At 36.6% G+C, this 20,749-nt stretch overlaps 1 protein-coding gene across 11 annotated transcripts in view; it reads right to left on the bottom strand.

Annotated features, from left to right (window-relative positions):
- LOC145990914 (uncharacterized) overlaps positions 1 to 20,749 on the bottom strand; it is a 146,354-nt gene that overhangs the window by 19,622 nt on the left and 105,983 nt on the right. For 8 of the 11 annotated variants that reach the window (XM_083126430.1, XM_083126431.1, XM_083126433.1 and 5 more), the window contains 6 exons: positions 18,487 to 18,597; positions 17,125 to 17,232; positions 12,300 to 12,536; positions 7,843 to 8,029; positions 5,522 to 5,655; positions 53 to 112 (listed from right to left, as the gene is read on the bottom strand). In XM_083126430.1, the coding sequence (XP_082982556.1) occupies positions 53 to 112; positions 5,522 to 5,655; positions 7,843 to 8,029; positions 12,300 to 12,536; positions 17,125 to 17,232; positions 18,487 to 18,597 (837 nt within the window). The remainder of the gene's footprint in view (positions 1 to 52; positions 113 to 5,521; positions 5,656 to 7,842; positions 8,030 to 12,299; positions 12,537 to 17,124; positions 17,233 to 18,486; positions 18,598 to 20,749) is intronic. The other 3 variants (XM_083126435.1, XM_083126440.1, XM_083126436.1) reach the window with 2 other exon arrangements.

Raw genomic sequence — 20,749 nt, 5'->3', positions numbered from 1 at the left:
AGTGCACTGGCAAGGAAAATCAACTCATGATGCTGGTGTATGGTATGCTTACTTGGTTGCTCCATCCATCTGGTCTGAGAGATTCAGCTAAAGACATGATATCTCCTACATCCTGAAGTTAGCAAAAAAAACACAATGGGAACAAAAAATGCATGCCATTAAATCATGCTGAATGCAGTGAGAATACATATTTTAATTTTACATATATATATATAATTTATATCCTGAAGCAGTAATTCGAAAAAAAAAAGAAATAAATCCAGAATGGTAAAAATTATTGTTTTTAACATTTTGTTATATTTAAAGACCTGTCAAAGAAGTTACAAACAAAAAAAAAATGGTTTTAACAACTTTATTACAGTATGCCTCAGTTTTCTGGTTTTACGTTTATTCAAAGGGCCTTGAGTCAATGTGTGTTAACATTCATTTCATTGTATCAATCACATATTTACATAAATTTTTTTAACACCTACCCATACAGCAGGAAACTCCAAAGGATATCCATTTTAGGATATCCATGGGATCTCCATTTCAGGATATTCATGGGATATCCATTTCAGGATATCCAATGGAATCTCCATTTCAGGATATCCAATGGAATCTCCATTTCAGGATATCCATGGGATCTCTATTTCAGGATATCCATGGGATCTCCATAGGATTCCTTGATATGCATGGGATCTCTAATCCTGGATATCCAGTATATGTTTATATGTTATCCAAAAATGACATTAATGATTTTATATCCTTGGAAAGATTTGTTCTAATGTCTAGTTATTCGCCTATACATTAGACCTCAAACTCAATATCATAAATTGTAAACATTACCCAAGGCATATAGCACAGACCCATTGTCTGAGCCAGCAAATCAGGCATGTGTGCAAGACCAGGGAAAAGTTACTTTGCTACAAGTCTTGGTTTGTCTGACTTGGTAGCCAAGCCAATTTAAATTGAGGAAGTTGCAGTGTTTACATGTCGCAGCAAAGCGAAAGCTCACAATTGGTGCATACTCTGCTTATCATGGATATGCATGTGAATGAAAAACATTTTCAGCTGTGTAGTCATGTGTGTGTGATGGGGTGTTGTCTGGGGGGTTGCATTGTGTGTGTTTGTGTGTGTGTGAGAGAGAGAGAGAGAGAGAGAGAGGAATACATGTTATATGTGTGCACAAGGTTGCTGATATGTTTAAATCTAGTCCAGGAATGTTTTTTTCATATCCCAAACTATGTGTGAAACATATCAGGATAATTTCCAAACAATATCTAAAAAATGTTCAAATTATGTCCAATTGTAGTCCAGAATTTTTCCTTTTCTTATTCACAATCAAATATAAATCTCTAAATAACATTCCATTCATGTGAACTAAGTAGCACTGATGTCCAAAAGATATCCACAAATGATCCACAGAATATCCATGAAATATACTTCCTGAATATCTGTTGGGTATCAATAACATGGGTATAAATATCCCAAAGACATCCATTAGATGTCCCCTGGACATTTGTGTACTGTATGGAAGATATAGATATTCTCCTGTGAAAAAAAAAAAACCTGTAGAATGTGCATAAATATGTAAAAACAAATGATTTCGAACAATGAAAATAGTCTGAAGTAAAGGAAAATGAGTAAATATAAGTAGTAGAAAAAACAACTATATAATACACAAAGTATAAGCATAGACATACTACATTCACTATGGCGATCAATAGCCTCAAACACAAAAGCAGATAACAGGAAATAGTAAGTAATAACAGTCCTTTTCTTCTTTCTCTAAAAAAACATGATTAGAGCTTAGAACATAAACAATGTCAAAAGCGAGGATTTCTAGGAGCATCAACAACAACTTTGGCTTTCTTTGACGTCAGAGAACTGGGTGATTTCCAAACTGTGCTCGCCTGTTTGCTTTCGGGATCGTAGTGATGAAGCCAACTCTCGACACCAGTTATGATGGAATTCAGGCAGGCCTCGCCATGTTCCGTTACCAGACACTGAAGCTCCGGATACACCCCCACTCTCACCTGCTTCTGTTCAGGCGTTAGCAATCTTGGCACCCATGTTGCATACGCATCTCATGTGCAAGCAATCATGCAGAATGGTGGATGCACTACCATGGGAAATGTGTAACATGTCCGCCAGTTCATCTATTGTTATTTGGCGATTTTCCTGAACAATGACGGCAGCTGTGTTAACCATAATCTCGTTCACTGCGGTGGCCGGAGCATTCTGCTTTGTGGTTGAAACACGGCCTTCCTTAAACTGTTTGAATCACCGAAATGCGGTTGATTGTGGAAGGATATCTTCGCCGTATGCCTGCTGCAATATTTCGTATGCTTCCGTGGCAGATTTCTGCAGATGGACACAAAATTTCAAAGCCGCGTATTGCTCCTCACGAACTGACTCCATTTTCCGTATGCGACTTCTGACCATTCGTGTTTTGCTTGGGCAGTGTTACCAGATGCATGCACATACGCACTTGCAATTTTATCTGCCGATTCCACGAGACATGTTCTTCTCATGCAAATTCGTTTCACCGCTGCATGTTCACTGTGTGATATAAAAAAAATCATTCTCACTTTTTTTTCATTAGCCCTCGTATATAGGGACAAAGAAAAGTTCGAAGAATACGTCAATAGCTGGAACCAGGTATGCAACTCCATTCAAGTTACCATTGAGAAAGAGAACAAATTTCCTAGACATCACTATATTCAGAGAAAATAATAGATTCGCCACCAAAATTTACTGCAAACCCACTACATAAAAATTCCAACCACCCACCAGGACAAACAGATAACATCTGGAACAACTTCATAGGAAGAGAGTTGCACTTATGTTCCAACAACAAAGTGCTACAAGAAGAACTGGATATTGTAAGACAACAGGCCTCCCTCAATGGCTACAGTCCCCAGCATCATAGACCAGAATCTGCAAAAAGTTCAACGCAAGGGAAAAAACAGAAGCAACCATTCCACAATGAAGAAGATGACTCCCGACTATGGCTAGGCATCCTATTTGTACCAGGTCTATCCAACCAAACTCTGATGCATCCTAGAAAAATGGAACTACAAAATAGCATACAAACCCGGTAAATCCATAGGCCAAAGCTTAGCAGGCTTGAAAACTTACTACAAAGATCCTTTAAAGAATTCCGGCATCTACAGCATTAAATGCGAATGGAGCAGGAAAAATATAGGACAATGAAGAAGACCTATCAAAGACAGATTTGCAGACCACACAGAGTACATACGAAGGAAAGAAAGTTATTCTGGGTTGGCCAAACACTTCATTGAAACCAACCTTCAATTACCACAGGATTGCATTTCCTTTGTGGCACAGGCTACAGGAAAAATGGAACGGGACGTTAAGGAAGAGGTGCACATGATCAAGAACGCAAATAATCTCAATGAAAATGTAAGTGAAAATCTTCATTTATCATGGTACAACACAGTCGTCCCAACAAACAAGAACTTACCAAAACTGCAAGACTGCAACGACATCTTCAGGCAGACAAAGCGAGTAGTGCCAGTGGAACTTAACAGCGTTCACTTTGTCGTCACTCAACCAGCCCTGATGATGATTCTGATATGGAATCGAAAGCTTGTAAAAACTTTAAAGTGTTTTTCATCGTGCTGTTTGTGTTTTATGTTGATTTCAACAAGTAATTTAAAGTTGTTCAAAATAGTTAAAAGTGACTAGAATATAAGTGTTCCACTACAACTATGCTACATCAATTTAGCAAAATTTTGCTAAAAAATATTCTTAGATTCACATGTCATTTAATTAAATGTACACATGAAACTTTTGCCACAGAATAATGGTAAACAATTACACTGAAATTGAATATGTTGCATAATTCGCAGAATATTTGGGGCCCATGTTAGTATCTGTCAGCATTTTACATACTGATACTCCTAAAATCCTATTTCCTTAAAAATATATGGTACATATCCAGTTATATGGTGGAACAAGGATTATATGTTTTTGAACAGTCTGTTACATTGCTACACTGTAGGAAATTTATCTGGAAAAATTTTAAAACAATTGGTTAGGCAAGACCTTGAAGATAAAATGTACAGTACCATGAAATGTAAAATTCAGGAACATAAAAAAATGTATTTGGTATTTATTCTGCAAGAACAATATCAAAATGGCAGAACTGTGGAAGTAAGTCAATAGCTATTTGTAGCATTTATTCAAAATTATCAGAAAAACTCTCCAGTTTACCAATAAATATATAATTAGTTGATAATCATCATCACCTGATTAATTGTGATTAGCTGTAATTGTATTGAATAATTAATTATATTTCTACTTGTTTCCTCTCGAATTTAAAGCAATGTAACATTTTGCATGTATGTGCTTTATCTTATTTAAAAGACTGCGACAAAAATACATCACATATCAAACTAAAATATTTTATTCTAACTAGTTTTGTTTGAAGCAGTGTGCTCTGGTACTGGAATGGAGAGAAAAATGTACTTTTAATCTCATATAATCAGGTTTCTTCCCCAGAAGCTAATTGTGAACACTGTTGTATTCAAAATCCATGCTGACAATAGTTCAAACATTGATGAACAGAACATGCTGCAAAAACTTCAATAATAACAACTTGCAATTGGTGGTAGTGGTGCCACCCTGGGTGGGGACATTTATTATAGGGAGAATATTTTGAATAAATGTACAGTTCAGGTTTCACATGAAGTAGCTGGAAGGGTTTACCTTCCCTCACCTCTAAGCACCATTCCATTAGAAAAAATGTTAGATGAAACAAACATTATTAGTAAATAATAAATATGGGGTGTTATCATAACAATTAAGGGATAACTATACAAAAAAATCAAATGTTTAAACATGCTGTAAAATCATACAAATAAAACTAATCACTAGGATAAAAAACAAAAAAGATATACAACACGATTTTTTTACTAGAGTGGAACTTTGTGACAAAAGAAAACTTCCAGAAACGTAGCATTACATCAATGCATATTAAAATGTTAAAAAAGAAATCACACAAATTAAACATTAAAAAAAATCATGAAGTTAATAGTTAGTCCTCATACAATACAAATAATGATTCCACACTGATACAAACTCTTTACTGACCCAACCACGTTTTGGAAAAACTTCATTTTCTAGCTCTTCCAGGTGTTTCTAAATAAGAAAAGAATTAAGTTATTCTCTAACCTTAAAGGAATATTTTAATTGTGCTCTTAAGAAACTGGCACAAGTCGGAAGAAAGGAAAAGGGTTTGAAGACACTATGATACATAACTACAGCAACTATGTTTGCTTATGTTTGCTTTAAGATATCTTCAAGAAACATCAATCTACAGATTTGAAAAAAGGTATAAAATTTCATTGCATTTAAATAGCAAGTTTTCTAATATACTTTTACATGCAGGGTTGAAAATTGATGTAGACGAAGTACAGTATATTATTCTCTCAGAATTGAATAATTCCGGGAAGCTAAGCAAATTTCGTCTATATTGAAGTATTAGATTATTAATATTTAACAACAAAAGTACCTGAAAGTCTGCTGTAGGATCTCTATGGATTGAGGTGCGGCTTTGTGCTTGAGAGCCACTGCTTATTCTTGAGACACTTCGTCCATAGTGACCTCTCCGGCTTCTCAACGAGACGTTGCTACCCAAGTTGCTACCTATTAACACAAATAATATTTGTTAACTAGTGCATTGAGAGTTACAAGAAAACTTATTTTATAAGTATGAAAAAGAAAATGGTGAAGCTTCATGCAAAATTTACATTAAGATTTCCATTAAACTAATCTCAATATTTGAAAAATATTTGTTGTTTCCATAGATTTTTATTTGTGTGAAAATGTAAGAAAGGATCAGTTTAAATTTAAATCATGAAATACACGTAATATCCTGTATAAATGTCACTCTGTGCCATTTTTGTGTCAAAAGTGTATCTTGATTAAGTGATAGCTTGCTTTTTTATTATATTGAGACACACTATTCATACAAATGCTGTACATTATAAAAAACACAGATTAACATGTCACCAGTAAAAAAGCTTTGAATTACAACCCTTCAACAATTTCTCATTCCTTTTTGGAAAATTGGCATTTTGGAAAAATAAACAATATGTAAATAAGTTATGTTAATATAAAATTCAATTTTTTACACAAAACTGGTGAAAAATAGAAAGCAACTTCGAAATTTGTATAACTTTCAGGATAATTAGACTCCACGAAAATACCACATGACATTTTTGTGGACCCCGCAAAAAGTACCAGAAAGTATCAAAACACTAGAAAAGTATCAGCTATTCATTCATTCATTGTTTTCTGCCCAGGGGCAGGTCTTGCCTTTCAACCTCGATCTTGAGCCTTTTGCTTTGTAGCATTGTAGGACCCATTTAGTACGAGGGTTGTTTGAAAAGTTCTAAGAATCAATCAGAGATGGTGTTGCAATCGGAACCAAAGCATGTGCATTAGAAGGCCACATCTGTTCTGAATGTGCAAGGAAAATTTCATCACCACTCTTCCAATAGTCTGGTTTCCATACGCACGTGAAGGAACAACAGTGCAAGTAACATGACAACATGGAACAACAGGAAGTTCGTGTGGTGATAAAGTTTCTGGTGAAGAAGGGATTAAATGCGAAAGCCTTCAAAGCCAAATTGGACACAGTGTTGGGAGACTCTGCCCCATCATTTGCCACTGTTAGCAAGTGGACGACACTGTTCAAGCTTGGACGGGACAACGTTGAAGATGGTGGATGTCTGCCAAACGCCATCACACCAGAAACAATCGATAAAGTCCATGACATGGTGCTGGCTGACCAAAGATTGAAAGTGCGAGAGATAGCTCATGAAGTGGGCATCTCAGTGGACCGAGTACACCACATTCTCAGTAAAGAGTTGGGCATGAGGAAGCTTTCAGCGAGATGGGTGCCGTGCCTGCTCACACCAGAGCAAAAACACGTTCGCTGAATGTTTGGCAATTTTCCAGAGGAATCCTCAAGAGATTCTGCAGCATTACATCACTATGGACGAAACTTGGGTTCATCACTACACACCTGTGACAAAAGAGCAGTCCAAGCAGTGGAAGCATGCAGATTCCCCGTCACCAAAGAAGGCAAAGGCAGTTGCGTCGGCAGGCACGGTGATGGCGTCAGTTTTTTCGGATGTGAAAGGAGTCACGGCGATGACATTTTCCCTGCATGTTCAGAACATATGTGGCCTTCTAATGCACATGCTTTTGTTCCGATTGCAATGCCATCTCTGACCGATTCTTAGAACTTTCTGAACAACCCTCGTAGTATCAGTAAATAAAATCCAAACCAAAACTTTCCAATACCAATATCACTAGTATCTGCCGATACCGATTCATTGGCACTGGTATTGGCTCAGCCCTATTCACTATGCATGTGTGACCAACAGATTGGGGTGATATGATGCATACTACTGAGAAAACTGCCCGGTCTGAGTGGCACACAAGCAAAAATACATTTATTTCTGAAGGTTCATTTTCAAATTACATGTGTCACTTGTCAATTAATAGATTCTCTCGTGCTATCGACCAGGTGAGTTCTGAAAAACTTTTCCAAGCTTCAAGAACTCCAAGAACTTTGAAACTTTTCCAGAACTCACCTGGTCCACAGCCCGAGAGAATGTATTCGTCATTCGTCCTTAGGAAAGCTTCAAGACATGTGTTGCTTGTCGTTTCGGTCTGATAGCTGCCAACAGAGAAGAAATGAAAAGGACTGGGCATAATTTCATGAAGAGGAATGAGTGCACAACATGTTCCAACACAAAATGTAACAGAGTAACAAAGAAATAAGAGTGCTTGCAGAAGAAGGATCGAGAAAAATTCACTTACGTAAGTCCTTGCTGCTCTCATTCCGATTGAAAAGCTTTGTGAGCATTGACATCACAGAGTTCTTTGTGCTTCTATGAGCAGAAAAGCTCAGGCTGGACTTCACTGATTGCCGAGAACCTGAGATTGTTCTACTCAAGATCCTCATAGGATGAGTCTCCCCTCTTGGTGGTGTTCCATCATCGTCACCCTAAGAGAGAAATGTATTATTGTAGAACTATAGAAGGTAAACTTACTGATTCCTGAACATGAAATTTTATTGCAATTTTACAATGTAAAATATTCATACATTGATTTTCATAAAAGCTGCTATTGTAAGACAGTGAAAAATGCACTGGTATGTTGAAAATTCAAAGAAGATTGTGTTGATATCACATCTTGTTGGCCCATAAAAAATGCAAATGAAAAAAGGTAAAGTACTCCCCTGTGCTATGCACCATGCCATGAAGGCATATAGGGAGTGTGGGGGGGTTAGGGCCCCACACTTTCTTGATCACGGCCGAAGGTGAGGGTGATGTGACCAGCACCATGCCCCTGGCCACCTTTACCCCCCAGAGTTTCCTCCAGGTACCCACTTTATACGACGCTGAGTGGGCACCAGAGCCCTAGTCAGACACCCTAAGGACTGAGCTACTGCGGCTCACTATAAAAAATGCAAATATAAAGTATTATTATTATAAAATAAATATGTTATATTCTGGCTTTGTGTTGAAGATACTGTTTGTTTTTACCGCTGAAAATATTACTTACTCTTGTCGTTGCTTATGATTGTAGTTGCACATGTCATCCCACCACCTAGCAAAATTTACATGAAGCATCCACCTACCCAATTAATTAATTAATTAATACTCAACCATATTGAGCAAACATCTCCCTACCTAACAATTTCCTCCTTCAGCCATTTTTCACCAATATCTGTGCAACCATGGCCATGATGAAATTGTTTAAATTATGGTGTACTTATTGTGTTTGTAGGGTCAGAAGGATATTGCCACAGTTATGTAATCATTCAAGCACATTAAATTCCTATAACTTATTTTTCGTTTTGGCAAACAAGCCAGTTAAGGATAAAAATTAGGAGCCAATACATGATGTAAGATTGCTTTCCAGGATAAGGTGTAAGTTGTAGGAATTCCAGCATGTTTGTCAATAAGCCCCTAACAATGACAATTTTCTCTTCACAGTGCTTCAACTGAAATCAGGGCCGCTGTTAGGGGTGTGCGACATGTGCCACCCCACAGGGCCTTGCACTTTGAGGGGCCTCGAGCTTCTAAATCAGTAATTCATTAATTTATTGTGCGTGCAAGAGAGATTGTATTCGAATAGAGTGGGAAGAAAAATAATATAAAAATAATTCCTGTGAAACGAAAAATTCCATCAAAACAAAGTTGAATTTCTTAAAACTGACAACTGTGTGTCCATTCTTGTCAAGCCATCAGTCAAAATTCACCAACAAGGAACAACAACGTATATGTGTATCCAACTTTCCTCGATTTACTGTTATATATTAATGCTCGACAGAGGACAGACATCATAAAATAATGGCAGTTTTTATTCCTACGATTCAAATATTGAGTTCTCAAAAAATACTCTCACTTCTTTTTTCTTAGAACAATCTGTCATCTTCATAATATTTATTGTTCAGAATTCAAGCAAACGACAAATTACGTTTGCTCTATTATTTTTCCGTGAAACTTTGTGAATATAGTTTAACTAACAACTTGTCGTAATTTGTAATAACCGAGTAGAGGAAGAGACAAGGTCATCATACACATGATAAATTAATTGATTAATATATTGGTTCATGACTTTGTCTACCTGTTTACATTACTCGCAGCGTGAGGTGATTTGTGTGCTTACCTTCATTGCAGTTTTTCTCTGTTTTTTAATGAAAATTTTATATCCCACGAAGTTTGCAAGAAAAGTTTATCCAGAGCATTCTCATTGAGCTCTCTGGTAAGGAAGTCAGTCATGGTGATTTTTAAGACATGAACCCACCTTATTGGTCAAGGTGGTTGAGCGGCCAAGCCCACTGAAAATTCTGGGTTCAAATCTTCACCTGGGCTCCAATGTTTCATTTCATTGTGAGTATCCATAAATTTCATATAATGGTTGGCATGGGTGTTTCTCTGTAAGTGATCTTCTTCAATTTCATCTAACCAACATTCGTGCCCGTCATTACAATTTGCCAAAAGAGGCAGAAAAGTACGCAAAATAAGAAAAGTAGGAATAAACATATGTTTGAGAACAGTCCTATTGATGGCACATCAATCATTTGCCTCATACTTTGTGCCTGCAGCACTCAGCACTCATAAACCAAGTCCATTTTCAAAAGTTTAAAGTATTATATGAAGGTAAATTATGTGTGTGTGTGTGTGTGTGTGTGTGAGAGAGAGAGAGAGAGAGAGAATGGGGTTCATTAAGTTAATATAGAACATAGAAAATATAGAAATATCATTCAAATGAATGCAGTATTTTTCCCCAACTCGTAGCTGAAGCCGAGAGAATATTCTAATTACTTCCTACTAATTTGACTTCGGCTCGTAAATCAGGTGAATGAATGTGATTTTTGTTCTTTTTATTCTGTGAATTTAACCTTCATCAAGTTTTGAGCAAAATAGTATGTGCTGTCTACATTTCCAGTCATAAGTGCAAACAAATTTTATAAAGTGGTTTTACCAAATTTTAGAGGGGGCTAACTGATGGCAATACTCAGGGGGGGTAGCCCCTACCTTTCTACGACCCTGTTTCACTTCTAAGCAGGCATGTCCTAGATTTTCTGCGGCAATCTTTCATCCCTCTGGCATTACTAAATTTTTACTACCTCTAAATACCGTTTGCTTTAAATTACACCAAACTCTTCTGTGAGCCAGGTGGCAATGTAGGAACAAATTACGAGGAAGGGTGTATTTTCTCCTGCACCAGATGATAGATCAGTTCTGCTTCTGCTTCTAGACTCAGGTGAGTGGCAGTCAGTTTTAAACAATAAATTTGCAGTACATGGCTCCAAACACAAAGGACATTTTTTCTATGGCTTATAGCGCAGAAACCAGGTTTCAATCAGCAAAAGTCATTAAGAAAAGTTGTTTGCCTTGATGTCATCTTCCTCTACAGGGTGTCAAATTTTAGACTTCGTTGGTGATGAAAGGGAATCTCTATGAACACATGCGTGGGTATAACAATTGATAATAATTACCTAATACTAATAACCATGTTTGCTTTAGCGTAGAATTTTACGAAAAACTGATGATGTCGATATTTTTACTTTTTATAATAGGCGTGGATATAGTTCGCACAGAGCCTCACATTCCCTAACAGTAGCCCTGGCTGAAATGTTTTGATACCATCAGAAGACAATTGTAAATGGTGTTGCAACACTGGATAAGTAGTAGTCCTCATTCACAGTAAGTACATCATAATTTGAACAATTCCACTTTGAGCATGGAGTTCCATATTTTTGTAGACATTTCTGTTGTGTGCAGATCATCTACCCACAGATACATTGGCACAAGGTCAGAAGGTTGGTGACAACTACTATGGGTTATTTAATTGGTGTTCAATTATTGTTATACAGGGTGTCCCACTCATTTTGGCATTTTGGTGATAAATTTGACAAGATAGAAGACATCACAACGAAACAAGAACTACATTATAACAGTACATTTTCTACCTGCTCTGTTCATAATTCACAAAGAAAATGGGAACACCAACCATTCCCTGTCGACACACTCAGACAAATGCACAAACAAGCTGTCATGGAAGGCACGGCAGCTGCAGGGCAACCAATCATCATTCAGCGTGTCGTTCGGCCAACAGCCTGACTTCATTCACACCTTCCTCCCACATTTTAAAGGAATAAGCTTTGTGCAGGTCATTTCTTGTTGTGGTGTATTCTGTTGAGTCAAACTTATGACCAAAATGCTTGATAAAGTAGCGAGTGTGACACCCTGTATGTTTTTGGGAGATTTCACATCGAAGCAACAAGCAACACACAGCAGGCGACAAGCTGTAAACAACATGTGTCACTTGGAAGCGAATCCTTAGTAATCAATGCAACCTTTTCAACCGAAGAGACATGGCAAGCTGCATGTGTCACTTGTCGCTCACGTGTTGCTTGGACTAGGCAATTTTCTCACTACCGTGCATTGTGTCCCCTTGTGCTGTTGTTTGCCCATGCGTGGTGAATGTTAGCTTTACACTGAATGGGCTTGTGTTGCTTCTCGCTTGCTGCTTCAATGTGAATTCTCCATGTCGCTGATCATGTATCGCTTGTCGCTTCAGTGTGAAATCTCCCCTTGTTGTCATAATAAAAATATGCACAGTATTAACCATCATGGTGAAAACCAGAAGAGATATTGCATGAACTGGCACACAGCATAATTGAAAGAAACGTGTGAATTCACAGCCATTCATTTATCAACAAAAGCCAACTGCCAGCTATTGTGAGAATGTGAACTCACCTGCATGTCCGCAAGTACTTCATTCTCAGCATCCTCAGCCACCCCTTCCATTGGCATGAACTCCTGTTGCTCAAGTGGCACTTCAACATTGGCTGTTGATCCCTGAGGGGCATTTCCCTGATACTGCTTTGCAGCTGCTGTGTACGGTAATTCCGCTGGGAATACTTCGTCCCAATACTGGTCTTTCACCAGCTCTGGATGCTCCTGATGCATCTCGTCCACAATCAAATACGAAACCTGAAAATTTTAATAATTAATGACAATGTGGCAAAAGCAGGAAATTTGCCGATTCCAATTTACTTGGCAATAATTTTTGCTCAGTTCCAATAATGATATATTTAACCAATTCAGATATTAATTATTATTTCAGGGAAAAATGTTTGTGTAGTACAAATATCCTTAAATATTACACATTGGTACAGAAAAAGTTTTCACATATTAATGGGAATAAATAAATAAATTTTAAAAAAATACAAGAAAACAAGAGTTGTAAAACCGCATTCATTAGATTTTCTTGTAGGAAAGCAGTACCACTCCATATTGCATTGAACTTAACCACAACCATACCAATATTTCCTGTATAATCAAAATTTTTGAAAGTAAAGTAAAAAACAAGTATTGTGCTCCCTTATGCTTTGCATCATGGCATGAAGGTGTATAGGGGGTGTGGAGTAGAGTCCCCACACTTTCTTTATCACAGCTGAAAGTGGGGGTGTTGTGATGAGCCACCTTTATCCCCCAGAGTTTTCTCCACGTACAAACTTTATACGATGCGGGGTGGGCACCGGAGCCACTTGAACAGGTGGAAAAAATTCAAGATCTCCCCTGCCAGGGATTGAACCCAAACCAATATTTCCTGTATGATCAAAATTTTGAAAGTAAGAAATTAAATATCAGAAGCGTTTCAACAGAGGAATTTTATTGATTCCAATACTATTTCCAATATGCCATTTTCTTCATATATCAGGATTCCTCATATCCCTAAAAATTAAATACAAAAAAAAATGAGCCTTACACTACAAGTGAAACAGAAATTAGGATTTTTTTAAAAATAAAATTATAAAATTCTTAGAAAAATATTTAGACGAAGTGGAGTGGAAAAAGTTTTCATAACACTGAACCACCAAGGACGTATTTAGGGCAGGGGGAGGGGTCCAGGGGGTCCAGACCTACCAAAAGATTTATCAAGTATTAAAATTAAATAATGAAAAATTTATTCGTTTATCCGTTTTTATATAATTTCCTCTGAACTTTGTTATGAACCTTTCAGTCTAACGTGGAATCTTTCCCTTTGCTCCTCATGTCATGACAAAAGACTCCTGCGATCACAAGGCGTGAAAATGAAAACTTACTATTCAACTTAATGTAAGGTATATTTTTGAAAACACACTTACAGCAATCGAACTTTAAACCACATATTACAATTATTTCAACATTTTTTTTCAATATTCAACCGTTGCTATCATCCTTTTATCTTGTTGATCAATCTCTCAGTTTGTCAAATGTTGCCAGGTCCTGGTACATCAAGAGTAGTTTATCTGGCCATCTGACACGTCAATGACATCATTAATATTTGCCAAATTAAAAAGTGAACAAATAACATTTCAACTAAACAACAAAGAACCACAGTGTAATGTCCAGGGCATTACATGGCCTCCTCCCACACAACAGAGAAAATTGACAAAAACTTGTGTGGAGGAAATTTTCTTTAACGCTTGAAACAATTTCCAGTTTCCACCTTTTCAACTTTAATGGAAGTTAGTTTGAAATTCCAGCGAGGGCCATCCTCCTAGGTGTCTGGTATTTAAACCTGAACTTTGGGATTTTGAATTTCTCCAGGAGGAAGTATTTGGATCCAGATTACTTCTCACATCTGTCGGTGGAGCATCGGTTTGCACTGCACACTCCTTTACGCTATTTGTTCGGCGATTTCCTCTCCAGTTGTCTTTATAAGGCATAGTTTGGGTTTTGTACAAGTTATTCCTTGCTGGTCTGCGATCTCTCCAGTTGTTCGAATTTTCACTCTCGAAGACACGGTTAGGATTTTGGAAGTTCCGAACTTCAATCTTGTCTGGAGAAGGTCTGACAAAACTAGTGTATCTAACCTTTGGAGAACCCTGACGCTTATCTTCCCATCTAGGTGGCTCGTTCCTCCAGCTATCCTGGATTTCAGATGCTTCATACCTGCCTAAGAAGTTTGCTAACTGATCCATATTAGCTGGATCTCTGGTCAAAACCAGTTGCCTTATCCGGTGTGGTAGCTGACTTATTATCATGTGCAAAACTTCTGACTGGTTTACCTCTTCAGTCAGATTACAGTAGCTGGCATAAATCTCCCAACAATATTCTTCCAGATTTAAGCCAGAACCCTTAGTGTACCGTCGGTTCCTCAGAGTCTGCATTTCTCTCTGCTTGGCTTCTGGAGATGTGTACTATTTTTTAAATGCCACACAGAACTGTTCAAAAGTCCTCCACTTCCTTTCATTGGTTATCAGCCAAGCTTTAGCTTTTCCTTGCATCAAGGACGGTGACACCTTTAGGCGATACTCCATAGGCATCCGCATCAAGTCCATATATGTTATAAGGCCTTCTAAATACCTTTCTGCTGAAACTGAATTCGCCACTGAACTTTGCGAGTGAATTGACATCAGCCATTCTAAAATAGCAATTGTAACCAGCATTATTAACAGGTTCGTACATCTCGTCTAAAAATTTTCCATCCCTTCGGTTGTAGTATTCTTTGTTCCTCTTTCGAGTATCGGACCCTTTGGCATGTGAGTATTCTTCAGAGGATGTAGAGCTATTTTCAGTTAAATTCATATTACCATGTAATACCACCTTTTCTTACTTCCTAATCCCGATATCTCCAGTTTCTTTGGCTTTCTTTCTTTCATTTTCTTTCTCCTTAGCTCTTTCCTGTTGCCTTTCTTCTTAATCTTTCTTTCTTTCTAATTGTCGCTCCTCTTTATCTTTTTTCCTTTCTTCTTTATCCAATTCCAAAGCTTTAATGGCTCCAATAATCTGCTCGTCCCTTTCTTCTTCCTTCCTTTCATGTTCTCGGAGTTTTCCTAAGACCATTTCTTTATCTTCTTTCTTTTCATCTATTTCCTGACCTAGCTTATCTATCTGATCATTTAATTGTTGGTTCATTTCTTCCCACCTTTTATCAGTTCTTCTTTATCTGCTTTTCTTCCCTCATCTATTACTCTGCTTAAGTCATCCTTATTTCGTTTACAATTTGAAATTAATTCTTCTTTATCGAGTTCCCTACTCTCTTCTAGAAGACTTATCTTTTGATATTTTTCTGATAATTTACGGTCTTGATCTTCCTTATCTGCCTTTCTCTCTTCCCTATCTTTCATCCTTCCATCCTCAATTATTCTTACTAAATCTTCCTTATCTTATTTTCCTTTCTTCTTCTAATTTCCTATCTCTCTCTTCCAATTCTCTCTTCCTTTCTTCTTCTAATTTCCTATATCTCTCTTCTAATTTCCTATCTCTTTCTTCTATCTCTCTCTTCCTTTCCTCTCTTTGTGCTTCCAATAGCCTTAACACATCCATCAATGTAATCTCCTTTCCTGCAGTGCTCGGTATTGCCTTTTGATTGCATTTCTTACACTTCCAACTCTTCTGCTGAATACGACTCTTTGGGCTGAAGAAACTCGACACACTTCAAATGAAACTCCATTGAATACTAGTAACACTGCACCACTTCTTCCTCCATTCTGCTAACATCTTCGCAGCACATCAAATCAGCCATCTTATACTTCTTGCTCTCACTCCTCAACAACCTCTTCTGCATTCCCAGCAACTTTCCTAATATTCCTTAGTAGTCTCCGTCGAGGAAACTGTCTTAAGCTTGGGCTACCTTAAGAACGGCTAACATGGCCAATATCATCACTAATGCCAAGCTCCACTGCACATTACAACGTAAGTCAAAACCGTATGTGAAAGTCTCTAATGTACATAAAATTGAAGCTACCCATGAAAGTCTCCGAAGCTTCAGCAGTCAGGAACTAAATCTTACAATCTGAAATTGCACACGAATCACAAAGTTCAAGCCACACTCGAATATTATTTCACTAATCGGCGGGTCGAAATTATTTATCACTTTGTGCTCCCACGTTGGTCGCCAAATAATTCATGTTGGTCGCCAAATACTACTTTTGGTGCATTCACTTGCATTAGCATGATAAAAGAAATGTATAGGAAATATAAATCAAGTCACTTTAAAGTACACACATGTCTCAGCTTTATTACAAATTTTAACCCTAAGTATGTTCTATATACCATGGCTTTTATTTATTATTCTGAAGATCTAATATGATCAATATGATACATTGAGGAATTTCTTAGATTAGAACAATTTTAAAAATAATGTTACTAGTGAAATATGTAAGGCTACAGACACTTCCTCCAGCCTCACAGACCCTTTCCTTCCACTATTCTTTCAATCACAATTAACCTATCAAATAAATCAACAAATAAGATATGTTAAATAAATCAACATAACCTGTGTTATATTTTCTACTACTTATTATTCAATACATAAAAAATTCTAAAATGTTCAAAAACAATCTCAGATAACTTCTAATAAAAATAAGGAAAACACTGGTAATATAAATAATAATTCCATTTTACTGGTGAAAAATACATATTTTTATTCACCTATTATAATCAGAATAAGCTAAAAATAAACAGCACTTGACGAAGGATGTTAGTGTCAATAAAATTGATTTGTAAATAGCACAGATTAATTATTTATTTTTTAACAAGCAGATTCTAACTGTGCCTGAATTATGCTATGATTATTAAACTAACTTACTTGTAAGTTACGATCTACCAGCCAATTGACCTCAAAGTCATCGTCATTTTCTCCAAATGGATTCACAAGTGATTCAGCTACCTTCAGCCACCCCATGTAAAAGAAAAACTTTAAAAAAATAATTAAGATGTCAAAATTTGAATCACAAATACATACTTAAATATTTCTATGCATATGTGCAGTGTGTCCCAAAATATACTGGACAAATTTAAACAGAGATCACACCACAAGTGTACAGAACATAAAAAAAGTAACACTGAATTCAGTGATTGGATTCATATTTGGATTCACCCTTAACAGAAGCAAATTAAGCTGCAAGACTGAAATTTGTTGTGATAATGATCAAGAAATTTGTTGAGATAATGATCAAGAAATTAAGAGACACATCAACCCATGTCTCATTTGTTTTTAGGATCAGTTGCATTCCCAACTCTTTAGGTTTTGTTAACAAGCAGAATTAACCTTTCTGTGACTGAAAATCCACATCCGTTTGTTGTAACTCTCATCTACAGCATGTGACTGTGCGGTGTGCCACTGCAGTAGAGGGCAGAAACATTGAACATGATATCATGGAAATTCCTGGCCAAGAATAAACAAAATTCCAACATGCTGTCAACCTTATTTTTATTATTCATTACTCAAACTATACAACATTATTATTGGTAGGAATACTTTGGACACACACTGTGCATTCATGCAAGCAAAGATAAATGTCATTCTATTGATTTCTATTTCTAGCTGTCAGCTGATTAAAAGTACATAAAATCAAAACCTGTAAATTTTGATTTTCATAATTCACATTAAGTTCAATTATACGAATATGATGGTGATGATAAGTTGTGAGTGATATTTTTCTCAATACATTAACAGACTGGTGATTTCTTCCTTTCTCAAAGGAATGCCATTGATGTCTTTTGACAAAGACATAAGTATTTCAAAATGTTTGAAACGAGTAAATTAGGAACCAAACTGGTCCAGTCGTTAGGCATGTGTCTATCACACTAGAGACCCAGGCTCAATTCCCAGGTAATGCATGGATATGTTTCCCTTTCCTAATTTTCTGGTGCACACCACACCCACATTATCTCAAACAACAATCAACAAAGACCATGAACACAATTTCGTACCGAACTTGTCTTACATATGAATTATAACAATAAAATATCATATAGTTACATCAACTTCGACTTGTCATACTAACTCCAAAATCCTAAAACATTTCAAGTTCTTTACACAGATTATTTCCTGCATTACGTTATATTCTTTATCATTTTATCAAAAATCACCAAGACTCCCTTTCATCTGATTTGCTCTTACACTATTTTAAGCATATTTTCATTTTTGAATAAATAATGCACATACCTGTAAAAAGGTAAAAATTGGAAAAATGAGATCAATTTGCTCTTGGTTATGTATATATTGATGTCCCATCAATGTTGCTAAAAAATAAATATAAACAGCCAGCGTCACGACCTGCAAATGCACAATCAAATATACATATTAAGAACGAATAAAATAAATATGGAATAGTAAATTTTTACAAGCATTTTGAGTAAATATTCTTCCCTCGCAAGCTGGAGAGAAATAAAAAATCTAATGATTTACAATAAACACTTCAGAGATATCAAATCAACTTTTTGCATGGGAAGGACAAGCATGTAACCAAAGAATAAATCTCGTCGTCGCCTTGTAGGAGTCCCGGGTTCAATATCCGGTCTCATAGTGGTTCGAATCCCAGTCTCGATTAGCCTTACTGCGCATAAAGTGGACTTGAAACACTGCCTCAATCAATCAAAGAATAAATCTATGTAATCTGTGCAAATGATGTTTTGATTACAGCCCCTCACTGAATCGTCCCCAATCACACTGAATGTAGGGTTACCAGACGTACTCTTTCCTGGACTTGTGCTATATTTTAGTCTTATGTCCGGCATCTGGGAGGAATTTGAAAAGTCATTAATGTCATTGTATGAGGTCGAACAACGGCACAGGAGATATTTGAAGCTCTTGGCAGTTTTGTAATTCAGCATAGTGTAGATTGGAATAAGTGCGTTGGATTTTGCTCTGATGGTGCAAGATCTATGACAGGAAAGCATACTGGAGTTTTCTCCCACATCAAGAAGGTTGCTCCACAGGTGCAGTTTGTCCACTGTAGTTGCCAGAAAATGTCCAAGTGGTATGAAAAGTATATTAACGGAAGCAGTGAAGACAGTTAATTTCATAAAATAAAAAGCAGGCAATTCCAGATTATTTGCAATCTTATGTGAAGAAATGGGTATGACCATAAACATATTCTCTTGTACACTGAGGTAAGGTGGCTTAGCAAAGGAAATTATCTTGATAATTTGTACGAATTGAAACAAGAAGTTGTGTGACAGCAAGTGTGATTTTAGAGATAGATTTTCAGATGAACAATGGCTATGCAGCCTAGCTTTCTTGGCTGATGCATTTCAGCGCTTAAATGAGCTGAATAAAGATCTGCACGGTAAACACACAATGTCCTTCATGGTTCATGACAAAATAAAAGCTTTATTTAAAGAAGAAACTTCAATTTGTAAGAAAAGAAATTTTGAATGGACAACTGTCATGCTTTTCACTTTTGGAAAGTACATGAAAATGAATTCCAACATCATGAGTCTGTAGTCAACGATATAAAGGAACATTGCCTATGCTTGACATTGACAAATACTTTTCTGAAACTTTAGACAGTGATTTATGGATACAAGACCATTTTTCTGCAGTGGAGGATTCCAGACTACTAGACTTCTTTTCATCGAAGGAAAAGTAAGAAGTTATTTAACTGTTCTGTGATGAAACTCGGAAATCCAGTTTGAAGAGAACATCTTTGACAGACTTTTGGTTGCAGAGATTTTCCTCATATCACTGACCGTGCAATAAAGTACTTGATCCCTTTCTCCACTACATACTTACATGAGAGTGGTTTTTCATACCTGGTGTACTTAAAAATAGGGTGACCAGACACATACATTCAAAAAAGAGGACAGAGCTTGGTGAAAAAGGAGGACAAAGTCATAAAAAAAGAGGATACCACAAACAATGGCAACACATTTGCCACTCATAATTTAATCAATATAAAAAATCTTACCAACACTTTGTTCTCTTTCAATAATTACCTCTTACCTTTAAGCAAAGAAAACAATATCCTAACCTATCCTATAACACTTGAAAATCATAACTAAGAATATATATAATTTGAAGCATAGAATTTTACCCCTTTTCCAATTTTTGGATATTAGAATAATATATCCCCATAAGCGAATGCAAATGTAACAACTAAGCTTCACTTTAACTTATCTAAAAAAAAAAACGAATTAAAAGATTAGGTATTTCAGATTGGGACAAGAAATATGATATTAATGCCACAAACATTTCTAGCACTCTTTCAACAGCAGGGGAAAGTGACAGCCACCGTACACTTTACCTCATATTCTTTTCTTCCATCCTTTAAAAGCTGGATATTTTCTTGCGAGATCATTGTTGAATTTACACTTTTGCCTCATTATTTCACAAAAGTAAATATTACTTAATAATCAAAATTCTCACTACGCATTTCTGTATCGCATAGGTATGACTCGAAAAGGAACTGGATGGCCTCTGTGGTGGA

Source organism: Lepisma saccharinum, chromosome 8 (genome assembly GCF_977018435.1).
Source record: "Lepisma saccharinum chromosome 8, izLepSacc3.1, whole genome shotgun sequence".
In the NCBI taxonomy this organism is placed as follows: Eukaryota; Metazoa; Arthropoda; class Insecta; order Zygentoma; family Lepismatidae; genus Lepisma; species Lepisma saccharinum.
This window is presented reverse-complemented; position numbering and strand designations above follow the sequence as displayed.